Here is a 17518-nt window from a genome sequence, read left to right as displayed (position 1 = left end):
TAATCAAAATTATCTCAGCCTTTCCTCATAGAAGAGATGCTTCATCCTTCTAAGCATCTTGATGGCCCTCCTCTGGACTTGCTCCAACAGATCCAGGTCCTTCTTGTGCTGAGGACCCCAGAGCTGGACACAGTACTCCAGATGGGGTCTCACCATGGGGCGTAGTGCCAGGCGCCATGGCACAAGTGGAAACAAGCAGGAAGGGCTGGGATAGAAGTTCAAAGAGGTGCTAGGGGAGAAGGATGGAGGGGGGACAGTGAGATGCAGGGAACACATGTGGTGCTCCTGGGGAGAAGTGTGTTGCTGTGCTTGGGAAGCAAAACTGTGGTGGCTGCAGTCTCCATGTGCACACACAGCAGCGAGACCCGAAGGTGGCATGCACCGCAGTGTGGAACTCTGTACAGCTCCAACGTGAGGAATCACAGTCTCTGTGAGGGCCTGCTGCACTGCCAGGGACCCCCACAGATTCACAGGATCCATCAGGCTGGAAGGGACCACAGGGGGTGATCTGGTGTAACCTTTCTGCTCGAGCAGGGTAATCCCAGGGCACCTGGCACGGGATTGTGTCCAGATGGTTCTTGAACATCTCCAGTGAGGGAGACTCCACAACCTCTCCGGACAATCTATTCCAGTGCTCAGTCACCTGCACAGTGAAGTTCTTCCTCATATTCTGGTGGAACTTCCTGTGCATCAGTATCTACCCACTGCCTCTAGTCCTATTGCTTGGCACCACCAAGAAGAACCCGGCTGAATCCTCTTCACATCCACCCTTTAGATATTTATACACATTAACGGGGTCCCCTCTCAGTCATCTCTTCTCAAGGCTGAACAGGCCCAAGCCCTTCAGCCTTTGCTCGTAAGAGAGATGCTCCAGTCCCTTAATCATCTCTATAGCCCTCTGCTGGATTTGCTCCAGGAGCTCCATGTCTCTCCTGTCCTGAGGAGCCCATAACAGGACACAGCACTGCAGATGTGGCCTCACCAGGGCTGCTGGCAATGCTCTTCCTAATGCATCCCAGGGCACCATTTGCCTTCTTGGCCACAACGGCACTGCTGGCTCACGGACAGCCTGTTGTCCACCAGGACCCCCAGGTCCTTCACCGCAGAGCTGCTTCCTAGCAGGCTGGCCCCCTGCCTGTCCTGCTGCATACAGTTACTCCTCTCCAGGTGCAGGACCCTGCACTTGTCCTTGTTTAATTTCTGAAGGCTCTTCCCTGCGAAGGCTCTTGTTCCGCCGGCGGCGGGAAGTGACGCGCCGGGCGCGCCGGTGGCGCGGGGGCGGGGCGCGGCCGGGCTCCGGCGGGCGCTGAGCGCGGCGGGAGCGGAGCGAGCGCCAGGTACCGAGCGCCCGCCGCTGCCCCGCGGCCGCCGCTCGCCCCGCTGCCCGCGGACGGGCCGCCGGCTGCCGCTGGGGCCGCGATGGTGCGGGGCAGGCCGGGCCTGGAGGGCGGGGACGGTGCGCGGGCCGGGCTGGCTCCGCACCTCCGGGGCGGCCTGAGCCGCGGCGGGGGGAGCGGGGAGGGACTCCCGCGGCGGGGAGGCGACGGCCGCCTTTCTCTCCCTCGCCGCGGCTCGGGGGCGAGCGGCGGCCGCGGGATGGGCGCGGGCAGCGGCGGGACCCTGCGAGGGCGGGCGGGAGCGGGGCGGGGGCTACGCGGGGCTGGGGTCGGTGTTGGATGGGGAGCGCGGAGGGCTGGGGCGTGCGGGCAGGCTGTGGCCGCACGCCGAGCGCTGCTGTGTGGCTGGTGGAGAGCCCGCAAGGGGCCTCGGGGGTGGGTCGGTGCCTCCTCCGGGCTGTCTCCTGCTTCTGGACTCTGTTCCCTCGATGAAAACGTCGCCCGACGTTTGTAGTGGAAATCCGAGCAAGCCGCGTTGAGTGGTTACGGGAGGGACCTCTGCGTAGACGGTGCCCTGGCTGCAGGTTTTGGCATGCCTGGTATCCAGCTTTCTTATTAAACAGCTCGGCTGTCGAGGAGTTGATTTTTTTTCTTCCAGGATAATGTTTAGGCTTCTAATGTACCCCCGTTGTAAAACCTGGGTGTTCTGCTTGATACCTTTGGTAGGGGTAAAGATGATAATATCTTATGGTCATGGGTGGAAAAAAGCAGGCCTTTTTAGCTGCAGTGTAAATATCAATGTAATTCTCAGCTCTCATATCTTAAAAAAAAGAGAGGCTGAATAGGCTGTCTTCAGCTTTTGAGGTGGCCTACCTCTGGCTTGATAATGACCTTGAATATTTCTCAGCAATAGTTAAGGAACTTACAGATTAATGGGAAAATATTTTATATCATTGGTATCATAACATTTAAATTCTCCACTTGTTGTTTATTTCCATAACACAGCAATAGAAATACAGTTAAAACAAAAGAAAATCATTGTACGTTTCACTTGTATACTGGAAATTGGTTTTCACATATTTCTTTTTTTCTCGTGAAATGCATGTCATTGCAGTTTGAAATCTGTTAGTGCTTTATTTTATGGAATTGGATGGAAGAGGTTTTCCTAGCTCTGATTTGACCAGCCATGCTTTTCTCATAGAAAAAAAATAATTTTTTTTTGAAAGGCCAAGCCTTAAAATGGCTAGGAAGAGACTTACAAATAATGTGTCACTAAGCTTGTCAGTTAGTAGTCGGGGGAATTAAATTCTAAAAAAATCAGTGCTTTTCCAGGTAAAGCAAAGCTCGCAGTAGAATGAGCATTAACAGCTTGAGCTGTTTGTGCAGGAGGGTTTGGTTAGACAGAGGCCTGCCGATGTGAGTCAGGTAACCTGCCAGGGACTCCAGCAGAATCATGCTGCAAAGTTTCTATGGAGCATGCCTGAAAAAGGTTATTTTTATGGATTGTGCATGTGTGTGTGCATACGCGTGAATGTTCTTACATGTTTTTGTACGTGGGTGTCTCTTATCTGAGTCAGCAGCTGATAGGTTTACTTTTGGGTTTGTGTTTAGATATTATTCTCAAGATATTACTTTTTTTCTTTCCAGGCTTTGGTTAGTGTTTTAGACTCATAACGTATTTCTCTGGAGCTGATGTTTTCCTAACACTTTCAGCTTGGCTTTAAAAGCTACTTTGCTGGAATGTTTTAACCAGTTAAAAACCCTCTAGGATTCAAGGTTTATTTAAATTCGTTGAAGGAACTACTTCTGGCCTCACCAAAGAAATAACTGGAATCATGGATCAGAACAACAGTTTGCCACCCTACGCTCAAGGCCTAGCCTCCCCTCAGGTAAAAACAAATTATTTAAGATGCAACTATGATCTGAATTTCTTTAATGAAAGCATTTTCTGTTTCTTGCATGTAGCTTCATGTTTTTTGTTTGCAGATCTGAAAAATTCTGCTAGGTATAGAGTAATATTATAGTATTAATAGTATGAAGCAGAATTTTAAAACCATTGATGTCTATATCCAGAAGTATGAGAAACATGCAGTTTCTTACACATAGAGTGTAAGAACATATGTGGGATTTCTTAATGGGGTTGCTCTAAGTTGAAACGTGACTGACAAATTGGAAGGATTAATTTAATTTTGGTGGTTGCTCCTTAAACTATGTACATAATGGATTGTTGCTGGCTATGAATGCACTGGGTACAGTGAGCACAGTTGGTGTTCAAACAATTTCAAGTTCAGTTGTGGGTCAACATTGAGACATGCTTGCAAGGTAGTGTGAGAAGCGTGTCATGTCCCTAGGTTCCTATGGGGTAGTATTTTATTCGATAGAACAGCTGCATTTTCAAGGATTTTCTGTTTTTAATGATTTACTGCTATATGCTTCAGGTTTGATATGAGCAGCTCAGCTAACAGATTTATTTTTAGACTCCTCCTGAAAACTTTGTCTCTTGAAAACAAAATGGAGTCAACATGAACTGTGGTTTCTGTGTCACGTTTTCTTCTGTAGGGTGCAATGACTCCAGGAATTCCAATTTTTAGCCCGATGATGCCATATGGCACAGGACTGACACCGCAGCCTGTCCAGAGCACCAACAGTCTGTCCATATTGGAGGAACAGCAGCGGCAGCAGCAGCAGCAGCAGCAGCAAGCAGCACAGCAATCCACGTCACAGCAAGCGACACAGGGAACGTCTGGTCAAACCCCCCAGCTCTTCCATTCACAGACTCTTACCACAGCCCCTTTACCAGGAACCACACCTCTGTACCCCTCTCCAATGACTCCAATGACTCCAATAACTCCTGCAACACCGGCATCAGAGAGCTCTGGCATAGTGCCACAACTACAGTGAGTGCCCCTATGCTAATGCATCATGTCCTTTTTCAGCCCTTTTAAGACTTAGGACCAAAGTCACATCAGGAGTTAGGTACTACATTTTGGTGGGAAGGGAGGTCCTGAGAATTTACGAGTCTCCTGTAGCAATATGAGTGATTTTTGCTTTTAATTTTAGCTTAGCTTCATTACTAAACCATGTAGTAATATAAACAGTTTCTTAGTGATTTGTCAACGGTACATCTTTGAAGCATACCAGTGGAGGGTTATATATGTCTTCATTTAATACCATCCTGACTTTTAAGTCCTTGCACTTTAGGAGTTCATGATGTTCTCTTTTCCAACGCATGGCTAACACTGAGAAGGGAAAAAGCCCTAGAACTAGTTCTAAGTTTAGGTATGGAAATATTTTCAGTGAACTTCAGCTTTAAAGAGACTATTTCAGAAATCTATGGAAGAGACAAAGGGAAATGGTTGGTAACATGAATTGAAAGAGTAGTTTTCTCATATTTTTCATTTTTTTTTCCCTCACTGAGGACCTTTACATTTCAGGGTTTTCCCAGAAAATGAAATTTTTTATCTAGGATCTTCTTGTAAACTTTCTGGAGACTCGCTATCCCATCTCCTGGCAATGGATTTACCTCCTGGGTCATTCCCACTTAGTTCTGCACCTTCCTCCTTGAAGGGCATAGCAAGGAAAATTTCAGATGGTAATACCTCATTTTCTCCTGTTTCCAGCAGCTTCCCTGATTGTGGTGAGGGCTCTCAGCACCAATAATTTTTCCTGCCAAACTGAAATAGAGATTCTTCTCATGGGACACTTTTCATAATAGCTGACAGATAAGGAGGAATCAGCAATTATGCCTTAGGAGCTTCTGCCCTACAAAAGGAGGTTCCTGAGCCGAAACACTGCTCAGTGCTCCTGTTAGTAGGAAAGATGCCATTCAAACTCACTTGGAGAAACAAAATGATAAAAAAAATAAAATTGATCAGGTGTGGTTAAAAATGAGGAAGACACATGAATTCCTTCCTGTCTTTTTAATATATTTCTCTGATCTGTCTTTAGGAATATTGTGTCCACAGTGAATCTTGGTTGCAAACTTGACCTAAAAACTATTGCACTTCGTGCCCGAAATGCTGAATATAATCCCAAGGTAAGAGAAATGTATTAGAGTTCATCCTATAACAGATATATCAAAGGCACAGGTTGTGGCTGCAGGCTGCTGCAATAGACTGAAAAACCTACCTGCTATATATGCAGTTTTATAGTGTAGTTAAAAGGGAAATTTTAATAAATTTGGAATGTTCAAATTAATAAAAAGCATTTTTATGCTGAGGTAGCTGTGATGTGCACCAGGTTGTAAGTTGTTAGATTTAGAAAAAACCTAACCAACAGTGTAATAGACTGGCCAAGCTTTTTGGGGTAGAGCTGGCCTCTGCTGCTGTTCATATAGGTAGGTATATTTGTTGGTAGTGCTCAGAGAGCTCTTTTTGCATGTTACTGTGAAATGTTTGATTATGAAATCTTGTTCCCTATCTCCCAACAAGGAGAAAGGAAAGAAGGATTCAAGTCCTGGGCTCCTGCCAGAGCTGTGGTTTCCTCCACCTAGCTGCTCCTCTGGAATTCTTATGGTCGCAGGCATTTGCTTATTTTTCAGTCTTGCTTCCCCTCTGTTCTCTCATGTTCTCCCCCAGTACTTCTGCCATCTCATTGCTTCTGATAGCTTAAGTTTGGTGGAACAGCAAAGTTAAATTGATTTTTATTGACTTCAAAGTTGCCTGCTGCTTCTAAATAGTAGTGGGGTTCTAAATAAGTGGCTTCTTTTTAGCTTGGGACACCTGAACAACAGCAAAGGACCTGGAGCATTAAATCAAGAAAATTATGTTGCTTCATGTTTCTTTTGGGTGACTCCTCTTGAAAATGTTATCTTTTCCAACAACAGTAGTTGGACACTAATAAAAGTTTAGATGTTGTGTAGTTGAATTGGCTTGTCTTGGGAAGGCTTCAGTTTTCCTGGGGTGTGTGTGTTTTCTTTGTTTTAGCATTTAGTATTTTGCTGCAGTTGACCTGAACTCTGCTCTCAAAGGTTAAAACACGCATGCAGGCATATATGATAAATGGCTGTTACTGTAAGCTTATACCAGTGATGTTGTTACATAATTGTGAGTAAGATATTAGCGCAGCAAAAATTTGAGCATGCCTTGGTAACTCCCAGGGTAGGGGGGTAAGGTGGCTGTGTAAAACTTGTAGGCTAGAATAATCAATATGAAACACTGTTTTCCATGGCAGAGGGAAAGAAGGGTTATGTAACACACTCCTGACACTCCTTAGTCAGTACATTCATCTATCAAAGAAAGATGTTGCTTGGCTGTATTATTTAAGTCATATTTTGACAAACGTGCTGTTGGGTAACCCACGCTACCGCCTTGGTTATGTCAGCAGAACAATTCATGGGACTGCATTATGAGCTGTTCCAAGTTAAATATAACAAACAGGGGTTTGTGTGTGTATGCCTACATCAGTTTCCAGTATCTCTTGCTTCAAGGAATTTAAGAATATTTGGAAATGCTTACTTAGAATAAAAAGGTAGAGCTAATTGGGCTGCTGTGTCCTACTGTGGTAGCTGAGGTGACTTCTGTTTACACAGGACTTTGATCTCCAGCTGTTCTGTTTGCTGGTATTGTAACACTGTCCCAATTTTTTTGGATAGTTTTCCATCCTACCTAGAAGAGATAAAATTTCAACACATATGGAGGAATTTTTAAAAATTTATTTTTAAAGTTGTTTCTATTGCTCTGATGCAAATGCTAGCATTATTTGTATGTTGCATATATAGTAATGAGAGATGAATAGGAATGCAACAGTAAATATCCTTCCTGCCTGGCTCTGCCTCTCAGTGTGTGTGGTTGAAGGTACTTATGGTTTAAGCATTTCAAGTAAACTTTGAGGGATCTGTAAGTACGTTTGACCGTAGTTTTCCTTGCACTACAATGTAACTTGCTACTTAGATGATGCAGATTTGTTTTTAATGTAATGATGACAGCAGTGTGTCACTAACAGTCTCAATGCTCACACTTCAGCGTTTTGCTGCTGTTATTATGAGAATAAGAGAACCACGTACTACTGCACTGATATTCAGCTCTGGAAAAATGGTGTGCACAGGAGCAAAAAGGTATGTTTAGGCATTACAAGCAAACTAATTCAGGCTGTCTTTTCTTGTGTACCATGATGCTTGTTTATATATACACATCAAAGTTGTACAGGTACAGCTAATCTTGCTTCACAGTTACTTCAAATTACACACATTTCTACAGCAAATGCCTGTTTATGATTGAAGAGACTTCCTAACATGGGGAAATGGTAGTTCTATTTCTGAAGTGCTTTCATTCAGTCTGATAAACTGGTTTGCAGAGGTCACTATATTCAATTTTTTGGCTTTGCAGTTATCTGCTTTTTCTAGTAATTTAAAAAATTCAGCAGCTATGCATTGGAACTGCTTAAAGTGTAAGGATGGTGACAGAAGGATTCATTCATCACAGGACAAGAGCTCCAAATCTCTGGTTCCTGTAGTCTGATCTGTTCTTAACATGACCTTTGAAGCACAAGAATTGAAAACTAGACATAAGTTTAACTCTCGTGGGCTGGAGAGAACTCTGCTCTGAAGAAGTCTGCTAGGAATCCAGAAGGAATATACTAATGAGCAGGATGAATGACTAGATCTGTACAGGGAAACACTTTCTCTGCCTGGTGGCACTTGAAATTCAAGTTGTCTTAGTCTGTATCAGGAGCAAACAGATCCTCAGCTGTTTACAAACCTGAAGCAAACTGAATTCTGCAACAGTATGTAAGGCTGTACAGTTGTGTTAAACCCATGTTTGAATGTGTGGGCTGAATCAAGCAGAAGATTTTGGCAGTTGACAGATTTTTATAGAAATATGTATTTTCTAGCAGTTGTAGTTCAAGGTTGTTCTACAGTGAAAACTTAAGTAACAGTCTTAATGTCCCATTAGAGGGACTCTGGTCAATATTTTAAAAGTATAAAATGTATGGATTTATAATTTACTGTTTTGTCTCTCATGAAGCAGTGAATGCAACACTAATGGTGACCAGGAGCCTATTACCAAAATTAGCATGGAAACCAGTGCTAGTTGTTAATTTTGGATGTAAAAATTATGCATGTGAGCTCCCCTCTCCCTCCACACAGACTTTTTTCCCCCAGTTAGGTATTTGTGGTTTAATGCTGTTTGCTTGAAGTGATACTTAACTGAGGCAGTAATACAGATATCCTTTTCTCACTTCAGTGAGGAGCAATCCAGACTGGCAGCAAGGAAGTATGCAAGAGTTGTTCAGAAACTGGGTTTTCCTGCAAAATTTTTGGATTTTAAAATTCAGAATATGGTGGGCAGCTGTGATGTGAAATTTCCCATCAGACTGGAAGGATTGGTACTTACACACCAGCAGTTCAGCAGGTAAAAAAAGGCTTGCTTATGTTTCATTCTTGTTGCATACTATCTTAGAGAGTGAGATCTGTTTAGATTATTCCCTTGCACCACAGGGAAAACTGCATCTTTGTTCCCATCTCTGCACTGCCCCAGGTGTAACTGAGGTTGCCCAATGTGAACCTGTCAAAATTACCTTCCCTGCTACCCTCTCCAAGTTTCAGGGAAGTCAGCATCTGCTCTGCCCAGTCCTAGACTGGGCCCAGAAGACAGATGGGAACATATGTCTGCAAGCACATGTAAACACTCTCACTCTCTTCTCTTACAGCTATGAGCCGGAATTGTTTCCTGGCTTAATCTACAGAATGATTAAGCCAAGAATTGTTCTGCTTATTTTTGTTTCTGGAAAAGTGGTTTTAACTGGTAAGTGAAGACAGTATCTTGCTCCAAGAGGTGAGATTTAGACTGTATTACAGAGAATGCACAGGGATACCGAAGTTGCCAGGTACTTTTCTTTTAGGGATGACAGTACTGAGAAAGGAGAGTTAATGGAGTATTCCATGGATGGTGATGTTAAGGAAACTTCCTTGTGCAGCCATCCAGCAGCCACTCTGGCAGTCAGAGCTGCACCGGCTGCAGTAGGACCAAAGCCTGTTCACAGTGGGCAGCTCCATCGAGCCAGCAGGTGCCCTGCTTGACTCCCTGCACACCCCACTCACAGTCAGACCAGGCTTTCTTGAGGGCTCAGCACCAGGCTTTGTTATGCAAAGATTCAGCAGTTCAGGCCGATTGCCTGGGGGTCCTGCACCCAGAGCTCAGCCTGCAGCTCAGTCTGCAGCTCAGCACTGCCACTGCACACAGAGCTACTCGCACTATATTCCTGAACAGATGAGAATGCACAAAGCAACAGCACATTTGGCTAGCTCAAAGGAACAATGATCATGAGCCCTAGTCAGGTATTCAGGTGCCAAAAAAGCTGTAAGAATGCAGGTGATCTTTCTGGCAAAATCTGAAAGACTTGTTTCTGTGGGCTGAGTATGTGTGATTGAGCTAGCTGTTCTTCGGCAGCTTGGCTGCGGGCTGCTGCCATGGTCACGATACAGCAGCCAAAGAAGAGGAGATATTGAGCTCTAGGACCTCCTCAGCCTTGGGTGCTCCACCTACTCCCTCCCATTTCATCTCACGTTGTGTCTTACTGTGGAGAAGAAAACCCACAAGACCCACAGACAAAAGAAGGATCATGTCCCTGCAGCGTGGGGAAATGCAGTCCTCTGCAGTGGTCGCCATTGCCAGACCTTCCTCACCCTGATATTCACACTCTCAAAAACAGTTAGGCCTTTCTGCACAAACCTCCTACAGGGCTGTGCATTGTTGTTGGGTCTCCTGTGGAAATTATGTATATGAAAATTCCATGTGCAACATAGCATCATCACAGAGATGCTAGGGAAAGTTTTAGCAGTTGTCAGATTAAACAGAGAAGGCTGGTAATGTAAGCTCTGTATGAAATGTGTTAAAAAGGATTGTAAAAATAGAGATTTGTGGATACACATAGGTTTTATATAGAGTTGCACTCAAATACACATTCTAAAAGCTAAAATTAAGTATTTGGTGAAAGGTACAAACTAATTTAATCCCTTCTCTTTTTCCAGGTGCTAAAGTACGAGCAGAAATCTATGAAGCATTTGAAAACATCTATCCTATTTTAAAGGGATTCAGAAAGACAACGTAACAGTTTCTACATGTTTCAGAGAAATCAGGGGTATATTTTACAAGGTATTGTGTATGGCACAGCAGTAACAAGAAATGGACTTCCAGTGCAACTGCAACACCAGGACTTGGACTATTTCCCAGTTAGTGCCTACTTCCCTGATGCTCAAGGGGAACTGTATTCTTGAATACGTCTACTGAGTTACTGTGAGTTGCTTTACTGGGCTGTTCCTGGAGCAGTCCCTCCAACTTTTATTTATATTCTAGCTTTTAAATAGTTTTAATGCCAGTTCTATTAATAGAAAATTGGTAATTTGGTTTAAAGACAAATGCAACTGTGTCATTCAGTGTACAAACCACTTAAATTGCCATGTATATATGTTTTAAGTTCCTTCCATAAGACCATGGTTTTTATAATTTTCAGAACTTTAGCTTTTAAATTTTTTCAGTTTTAAATTTCTTTGGTGCCAGACACATTCCCTCCTTCCAGTATTAAGCAAGACAGAATGAATTTATTAATTAAAATGGCTCACTGTACATATATATATAATATATACCTTTCTTCTCTTTCCTTCTTCAACTCCACATGTACAATAAACCCTGTTTATACAACTATGGGAACTGTCTTAATAGATTTTAAAATTACCCAGCTGGTAGAATGAAATACATCAAATTTTTTTTATTTAATCGATTTTTTAATAGAAGATTCACTACTGTAAGTGATTTTTAGTTTTGAGAGAATCTTAGCAGTGCTTTGGCTTGCATACCAGCAGTCACATCCTTGGCAACATCTACCTTGAATATTTCCAATATGTTAAAGCAAAAGAGATGACTGGTTAAAGAAGCTTCTGTTTGAGTATGTGTTGCCTTATATTCAACAGATGGGATCTAGGCAAGTCTTAAATAGCTGCACTTGACTGAATTGAAGCAAAAGATCCCTGTTTAGCTTCTAGAATTTCTTTAAATTACTACTTTTGTATTTTACCAGCTGTGACAGCCTCACTATATTAGTGTTCCTGTAAAATGTCAAAGCCCTTCCGACTGGAGTCAGTATGTACATAATCTTCCTTCTGAACCATGCTTGAAGCCTAACGGGCTGAGAACTTTAAAAATAAACTTTTTTTTTCTTCAGTAAATTTCCAGTAATAGTAACCTCTCTATGACTTACACATTATTTCAAACAGCTTTTATCTGAAACTAACCCAAATGTAAACAATGGTGTCATTACTAAGTTAGTGTTTCATTCCAGATGAAATGAAGTTTTGGCTGGCTTTGATACTGCTCCATTTGCAAATCCTGAGTGACCTTAATCTTCAGTCTTCTGTCTACACCAGTATCTTTCCAGGTGTTTTAATAACCTGTTTCATCTTACCAGAAAGATGCTGTTTATTAATGTAGCTGTGCAGGATAAGTTCAAGATACTCAAATGCTGCATTGCCTTCAGTGCTGCGCCACTCTGTGCTGTGAGCTCATGAATGTTCCTGAGAGCTCTTTACTATAACTGTATGGCTGCCCATGCTTTTGCAGGACTTGAACTATTACCAACTTATGTGCAAAACTCTTCAACTCTTCAGAAAGCTTGGAGCCCTAAGAAACCATGGGATGGTTTTCAACAAAATCAGTCGAGCTGTACTACAGTGACTTAAGACAGTTTGCTGTCTCACAGCACACACCAGGGCTTAAAACTACTCTGCTAGAAATTAAGTTCTGTGATAACAAAACCACTTACAGGTACAGCATTCTCTGCCTGCTCATTTGAGTACTTTCAACATCCAAAAGATTTCAAAAACCCCACAGTGGGCTCCACAGAGTCACAGGTAAGCAACCAGGGAATGGTTGGAGCAGGATAAGGGAATATGTAACTGAAGTCAATTCTATACTGAAACACACAAAAAAGCCTTTTCTGCAAATACAGCCATAGCCGTAGGAGTAGTTGAGCAACTACCACAGTAAAGTTCAGCATTTATGGTTTCACTTTTCTCTTGCCTCAGCTATATGGCAGTCATATAGTGGAAGAATCCCTGCAGAGGACACTTATTTTTAAACTTCACCAATGATGGCAGACGTACAATTCAGCTTGAAAATCTGCTGCTACAGACAGTGTGTAACAAGACAAATGTGTTCTGGTAGGGTTGACTTTGTTTAAACTACTTCTGCATGGGGCCAATAGTTTTAAGTCAGATAAAATACTTAATTTTTGTGCATTTTATCTCAGATAACCACTCAGTCAGAACATGGAACAAACTCCCAAGTTAGGTTCAGTGTACCTGTTGAGAAAGGGAAGCAGATTTAAGTTCAGAGCAAAATGCTGTGCGGCTTTGTCTTAGCTGACTCCTGTACAGCTCTTCAACATAAGCACTCAAGCGAGTTTACAGTAGTCTCCTTTTCTTTGAATGAATGTTAATTTTTGAGTAGCCCATTAAAAATCCTGACAGACTACAATCTTTTAAGTTTTTGAAGTTCCATTACCAACAAAAGATAATTTCACCAATCCAAAAGTTTTTCATCTTTTATTTAATAAACTTTCAGAAATGAGATTTGAAATGAAGCTCTCTGAAACAAATGCATTTGGCATCATTACCAGGTCGAAGTAAAAGCTCCTCTGGAGCACAAGAGAGGCTGTCAAGGTCTAGTTACCGCAGTTTCACTGTTACAAGATGCACAGTTTTCAGTGACTAGTTCAACTACCTGTTTGCATAGTGCAGAGGTGCAGTGCAACAAATTGAGTATTCCATTTGGATGACCCAATTTCATAAAGTACAGCCCATGGAATAGTCTTGTTTCCATATGAATTCTTCCAGGTATTCATTTCCCCCACCGCAGTTGTCAGCACAAGTGTACACCACCAGCGTTCCCCAGTCAATGCTCTCTCCAAGGCTGTCAACATGAAGGTGATTCAGGAGCTGTGGCATAATCTTCAAAGAAAACCAAAAGGTTTAGAGGCAGGCCACAGACTTCTCCCCTCTCCCCATTCCTCCTCCTCCTGAAGAACAACCCTGCATTTGGTGTAAGAGAATTTATGTTCTCTTACACCAAAAATCCCAGCTGAAGCTACTATGTATACAGCAGCTCAAATAAAATAAATCTGGATATCTATGTAAGTTTTATTTGACCTTAAAAGCCTTGCCTGCTCTGTGAGCCTCCTGCCATTTAAAAGTCCCTTAGTAACTATGTTTTGCTTTTGCATGACGTGAAGCATGTTTGCCATACATACACTTCTAGCATTCATAATTCTACAGCTGAATACTTCCAGCCAAACTTATTTACAATGTGCATCATGAAGTGAAAAAGCACTTAGAGGAGTAAATAAAGGTTCTGTACAATCCTTTACCATAGTTAGTTTGTTGCAACTTCAACCTTCTTGCTCAAATTACAAGCCAACCACCTACACAAATAGATCCTGAGTCTGAAATACATTACCTGTATTATTTTTAAATGAGTTTACATACCTGGAATTCAAATATCCTTTTGGCACCACATACACAATTTGGGATATCTTTCTCCTCAGGCTTATTTTCACCTGATACCCAGAGTGGACCTTCTCCTCCTCTGCAGTATCTAATTATCTGAAATACAGCAGAAGTTTAAGTTCACATGACTGTCTTTTCATCTTGGTATAAAATTGGTGTTTACTGACATAGACAAAGCTGTAGATGGAGCAGAAAAAGGTCAGTTCCTCAAAGTAATAACCATGGCAAAATATCATTTGTAAATGTAGTATTTTAAATAAGACAGATTGCTTATATGAGCTTTCTTAACTATGTGAATCATGCAGGTACTCATATTGCATTTTGTCAGTGATCCAGGGATAAACTGCAGTGATTTGTATTTCCCTAATTAAGGCACCTGGAAATGCAAGGTTGGGTGTGCTACGGTCTTGAGACAGAGAAAGAGCAGCTGGATAAATCAGCCCACAGACCTGCACACAGGAATGCAGTCCAGATCTTTCTGTCTGCAGTTCTGCATCTAAATACAAGCAGACTGTCCTAGTGTCCCATAAGGTATTTTCAGACATATCCTTTGTTTTCCTGTTACTACCAAATCCGGCATTATCAGCAAAAGGACGCTTGGACAGATCAGTCAGTACAGAGACAGCCAGACAGAGTGAGGCACATACCTAAAGCAGAGAAGGGAACAGACTCAAAGTCTCCTACTTTCTGGGTGTGTACCTTAACCACTCAGCTACCAGGCAAAAGATGGAGTGAATTTCTTCTTTGCCACTTTGATGAATTTAGGCCTGTGTATTCTCTGAATGAAAGGAGGGACCATGGTTTTGTTTGACAATGTAGCTTTTTAACCTTTTGCAGTAGTAAGACATAGCATGGGGGGAAAATTCTGTTTTTAAATAGTGAAAATTTAAAGCCATCACTGATTTCTTCAACCTTAAAAAAAGCCAAACCACCCCCCAGTGCAGCTGATGACAATGACAGAGCTCTTCTCTGCAGTTTCGTTGTGCTGAGAAGGACAGCCAACAGGGGCACAGGCTGGGGAAGAGTGCAGTGGTTCCCCGTGTTTTTTGGTTAGAACCACATTGCGGGATGGTGACTCCTTCCCACACTGTGGGGGCTTCAGCACTATTGTGCCATCTCATCCTAACCAAAAGCTGTTTAAGATGGATGAGCAGGTGCTAAACTCTTACTTCAGCACGAATTAACTTCAGCATGTAAGGAAGATGAGGGTGTGTTGGTTGGGTGTGTGGAGGATGAGGAAGCATGCCCATTTCTAACTAGGTACAAAAGGCAGTGAAACATGTTGCAGGTGCAGCAGGATGCTGTGCCACAACTGCTAAGTTCTAAGGCTGCCCCATCTTCTGACCTGCTCTGGTTCAGCAGCTACTTGTTTTTTAAACATTCGGAAGACCTTTTCTTCTTCAGTCTCATGTTTTGCCATTGCTTCCAATGTCTCTTCATCTAAGGACTGAAGTGCATCATCTAGGCAAGAAAAAAGAACAGTAAAAGTTACAGGTTAATACAAGACAGTAAAAAATTAAAAACAGTATTAGTATGTGTAAATTAATTTTGCTTCATAAGTCATTCCTGGCATAAATCTTCTTTCTTTTCATGGCATGTTAAGATTCAGTCACATACAGGCCCAATTACTAGTTTTAGTTTCATTTTAAACACAGATATCAGTACTAGAATACTGGAAAGGTAAGGAATTAATCTACCAAAGTTTATGGCTCCCAGGAGGTATCACTGAGATCACAGAACCTTCAGGATATGACATTTGAAAAAGGCCCCACGTGCTGCGCATGTGCCAGACTTCAGTTTTTAGCAGTGAAGAGTGTATCTGTTACACTCCAACACCAACATCAACTGGGGGCACGAAGCACTCTTGAGACAGCTTTGAACCACAGCAAGGGACTGCCAGGAACACAGCATCCTCCCTGGCACCACCACAAACTCTCCACCCTGGGTATGCTGAAAGCCAGTGTGGTCGCTGCAAACCCATCATGAATTTAGGGGGAGGCAGAAGGAAGGAGCCTGCACTTCAACTGCTTCATTCAAAGTCAATTAAAATACCCTCAAACCGGTTTTCTTCTGGCACAGACAAGGAAATTTTATTTTCCATAAATTAAGACAAATCGAACTAAGTCAAGCCAGGACCATACAACAATCTCCTGATTCCAACAGCATCCAGCAGCAGGTGCTCAGGGTCCTGCCTTTCTCACTTGAGTTGTTCCTTACCTATTGGAAGCACACAGGGACACACTGTAACTCTGAGCTATCTGCAGCAGCAGCTGCTTCAACAGCTCCTGGCGTCAGAGCTTAATAAGTCTCTCCCGTAAAAGCAACTTATATTATGGGATCTCTGCAACAAACTTGTATAACAAATGAGTGCAGATTTAGCCTTTTTTGACCAGTAGTTTACAATGAACACTTACAAATCACAGTATTTGAAAGATGTGAGACCAGGTATCACTGGGAAGAATTACAGGCAGCATTTTATTTCTGACCTGCAATGCCTGCAGCTCCAAGTTTCTCTTGTTCTTTCGTATCCTTTGATGTATCTACAGCTCCTTGTTCATCATCAGTGCTGTCAGCAGGAAATTCTGGTTCCTCAGGTTCTATCAAAATTTCATATTCTGGAAAAAGGAATTCATTATGCTCTGGAATGGCATCTGCCGAGTCATCTAGAAAACAGAAAACAGATACCACTTCACAATGTCATCTCGTATTTCACGTCCTTCTCCCCAAAAGCTACACAGCAAACTACATAGCAGAAACATTGCACGAGCAAGAACGATTTACATTACTGCTACATCTGACCTGATGGTTAAGAAACACTGTTACATTAAGGACAGTGGAAAACTGCAACAGGGGTCATGTTGCTTTGAACCTGTGGACGGCAGACCAAACAGTGCTAGCAGCAGCATTTAAGAACTCAAAACCTGCAGCTCGGCAGCTCGGTGCAGTATTAACCACGCGTGTCGAGTTCCCCCCGCTTCAGAGGTCCCTGACCGCCGCGGACCCACCTCCGGCAGCGCGCTGCCCGCAGGAGCGGCGGTGCCCGCGCCGCCAGTCCAGCGCCTGGTGCTCGGGCCCGCAGTAGGCGGCGCGGCGGCAGCGCCCGCAGCAGCGCGGCCCCAGGCAGCCGCAGACGCGGCACAGCGCGGCGCCGCTGCCCAGCTGCCGCGGGGGCGCGGGGGCCGGGCCCGGGGGCGGCTCCTCGGGGGGCGGCTCCTCGGGGTACGTGTCGTTCCGCCGCGGCAGCTGGTTCCGGAACACTGCGGGCGAGACGCGCCAGTCAGCGGGACGGCGGCCGGCGGCCCTCGCCCTATCCCTCCCTCCGTCCCTGCGCCTCACCGCGGAAGGGCCCGCACGGGCCCGCCAGGCGGTAGCAGGCGGGGCTGCGGCAGGCGAACACGAAGAGGGTGCGGTGGAAGGCGTCGGGGCGGCCGGGCAGCGGCGCGTACAGCTGGAGCAGAAAGGCGCAGGGCTGCTGGCAGCGGCCGCAGCGCAGGGCAGCAGGGCCCGGCAGCCCGGCCTCACCCAGCCACGCCGGCCGCCCCCCCACCTTGCTGGGGAAGTAGGCGCTGCGCAGCCGCCAAGCACCGCCCGGATCCGCCGCGAACCCCAGCTCCACGCCGGGAGCCATGCTGCTGCCGTGGGCCGCCGGGCGCCGAGAGGGCCGGGCCCTGTGCCGGCCCCG

General features: G+C 44.3%; 2 protein-coding genes across 3 annotated transcripts; one reads left to right on the top strand and one right to left on the bottom strand.

Moving 5' to 3' along the window:
- The first annotated feature begins 1282 nt into the window (after positions 1 to 1282).
- TBP (TATA-box binding protein) lies at positions 1283 to 11502 on the top strand. 2 transcript variants are annotated; one of them, XM_032102363.1, is made up of 8 exons: positions 1283 to 1337; positions 2985 to 3226; positions 3897 to 4234; positions 5286 to 5373; positions 7301 to 7392; positions 8522 to 8689; positions 8988 to 9082; positions 10309 to 11502. In XM_032102363.1, the coding sequence occupies exons 2-8, from the start codon at positions 3173 to 3175 to the stop codon at positions 10386 to 10388; spliced, it is 915 nt and encodes a 304-aa protein (XP_031958254.1). In that variant the 5' UTR covers positions 1283 to 1337; positions 2985 to 3172; the 3' UTR covers positions 10389 to 11502. The 2 variants fall into 2 exon arrangements, with proteins under 2 accessions (XP_031958254.1, XP_031958255.1); XM_032102364.1 differs by lacking the exon at positions 1283 to 1337 and adding an exon at positions 1693 to 1936.
- Positions 11503 to 12859: 1357 nt separating this feature from the next.
- PDCD2 (programmed cell death 2) lies at positions 12860 to 17501 on the bottom strand. Its single transcript, XM_032102362.1, has 6 exons — positions 17173 to 17501; positions 16842 to 17093; positions 16323 to 16499; positions 15182 to 15297; positions 13816 to 13932; positions 12860 to 13281 (listed from the first exon to the last, which is right to left on the bottom strand). Exons 1-6 carry the CDS (start codon positions 17462 to 17464, stop codon positions 13117 to 13119), a joined length of 1119 nt encoding a protein of 372 aa, XP_031958253.1. The 5' UTR covers positions 17465 to 17501; the 3' UTR covers positions 12860 to 13116.
- Positions 17502 to 17518: the final 17 nt, after the last annotated feature.

The sequence above is a fragment of the Corvus moneduloides genome, chromosome 3, assembly GCF_009650955.1.
Source record: "Corvus moneduloides isolate bCorMon1 chromosome 3, bCorMon1.pri, whole genome shotgun sequence".
Classification (NCBI taxonomy): Eukaryota; Metazoa; Chordata; class Aves; order Passeriformes; family Corvidae; genus Corvus; species Corvus moneduloides.
This window is presented reverse-complemented; position numbering and strand designations above follow the sequence as displayed.

What these genes read in the sequence shown, in the direction of transcription:
- TBP (XM_032102363.1), top strand. Translation starts at nt 3,173, where the DNA reads ATGGATCAGAACAACAGTTTGCCACCCTACGCTCAAGGCCTAGCCTCC. An exon ending in AAGGCCTAGCCTCCCCTCAG is followed by an intron (nt 3,227 to 3,896) that starts GTAAAAACAAAT and finishes TTTCTTCTGTAG; the next exon opens with GGTGCAATGACTCCAGGAAT. An exon ending in GGCATAGTGCCACAACTACA is followed by an intron (nt 4,235 to 5,285) that starts GTGAGTGCCCCT and finishes ATCTGTCTTTAG; the next exon opens with GAATATTGTGTCCACAGTGA.
- PDCD2 (XM_032102362.1), bottom strand. Translation starts at nt 17,464, where the DNA reads ATGGCTCCCGGCGTGGAGCTGGGGTTCGCGGCGGATCCGGGCGGTGCT. An exon ending in CGGGCAGCGCGCTGCCGGAG is followed by an intron (nt 16,500 to 16,841) that starts GTGGGTCCGCGG and finishes TCTGTTTTCTAG; the next exon opens with ATGACTCGGCAGATGCCATT. An exon ending in TAGCTGCTGAACCAGAGCAG is followed by an intron (nt 13,933 to 15,181) that starts GTCAGAAGATGG and finishes GCTGTATTTCAG; the next exon opens with ATAATTAGATACTGCAGAGG.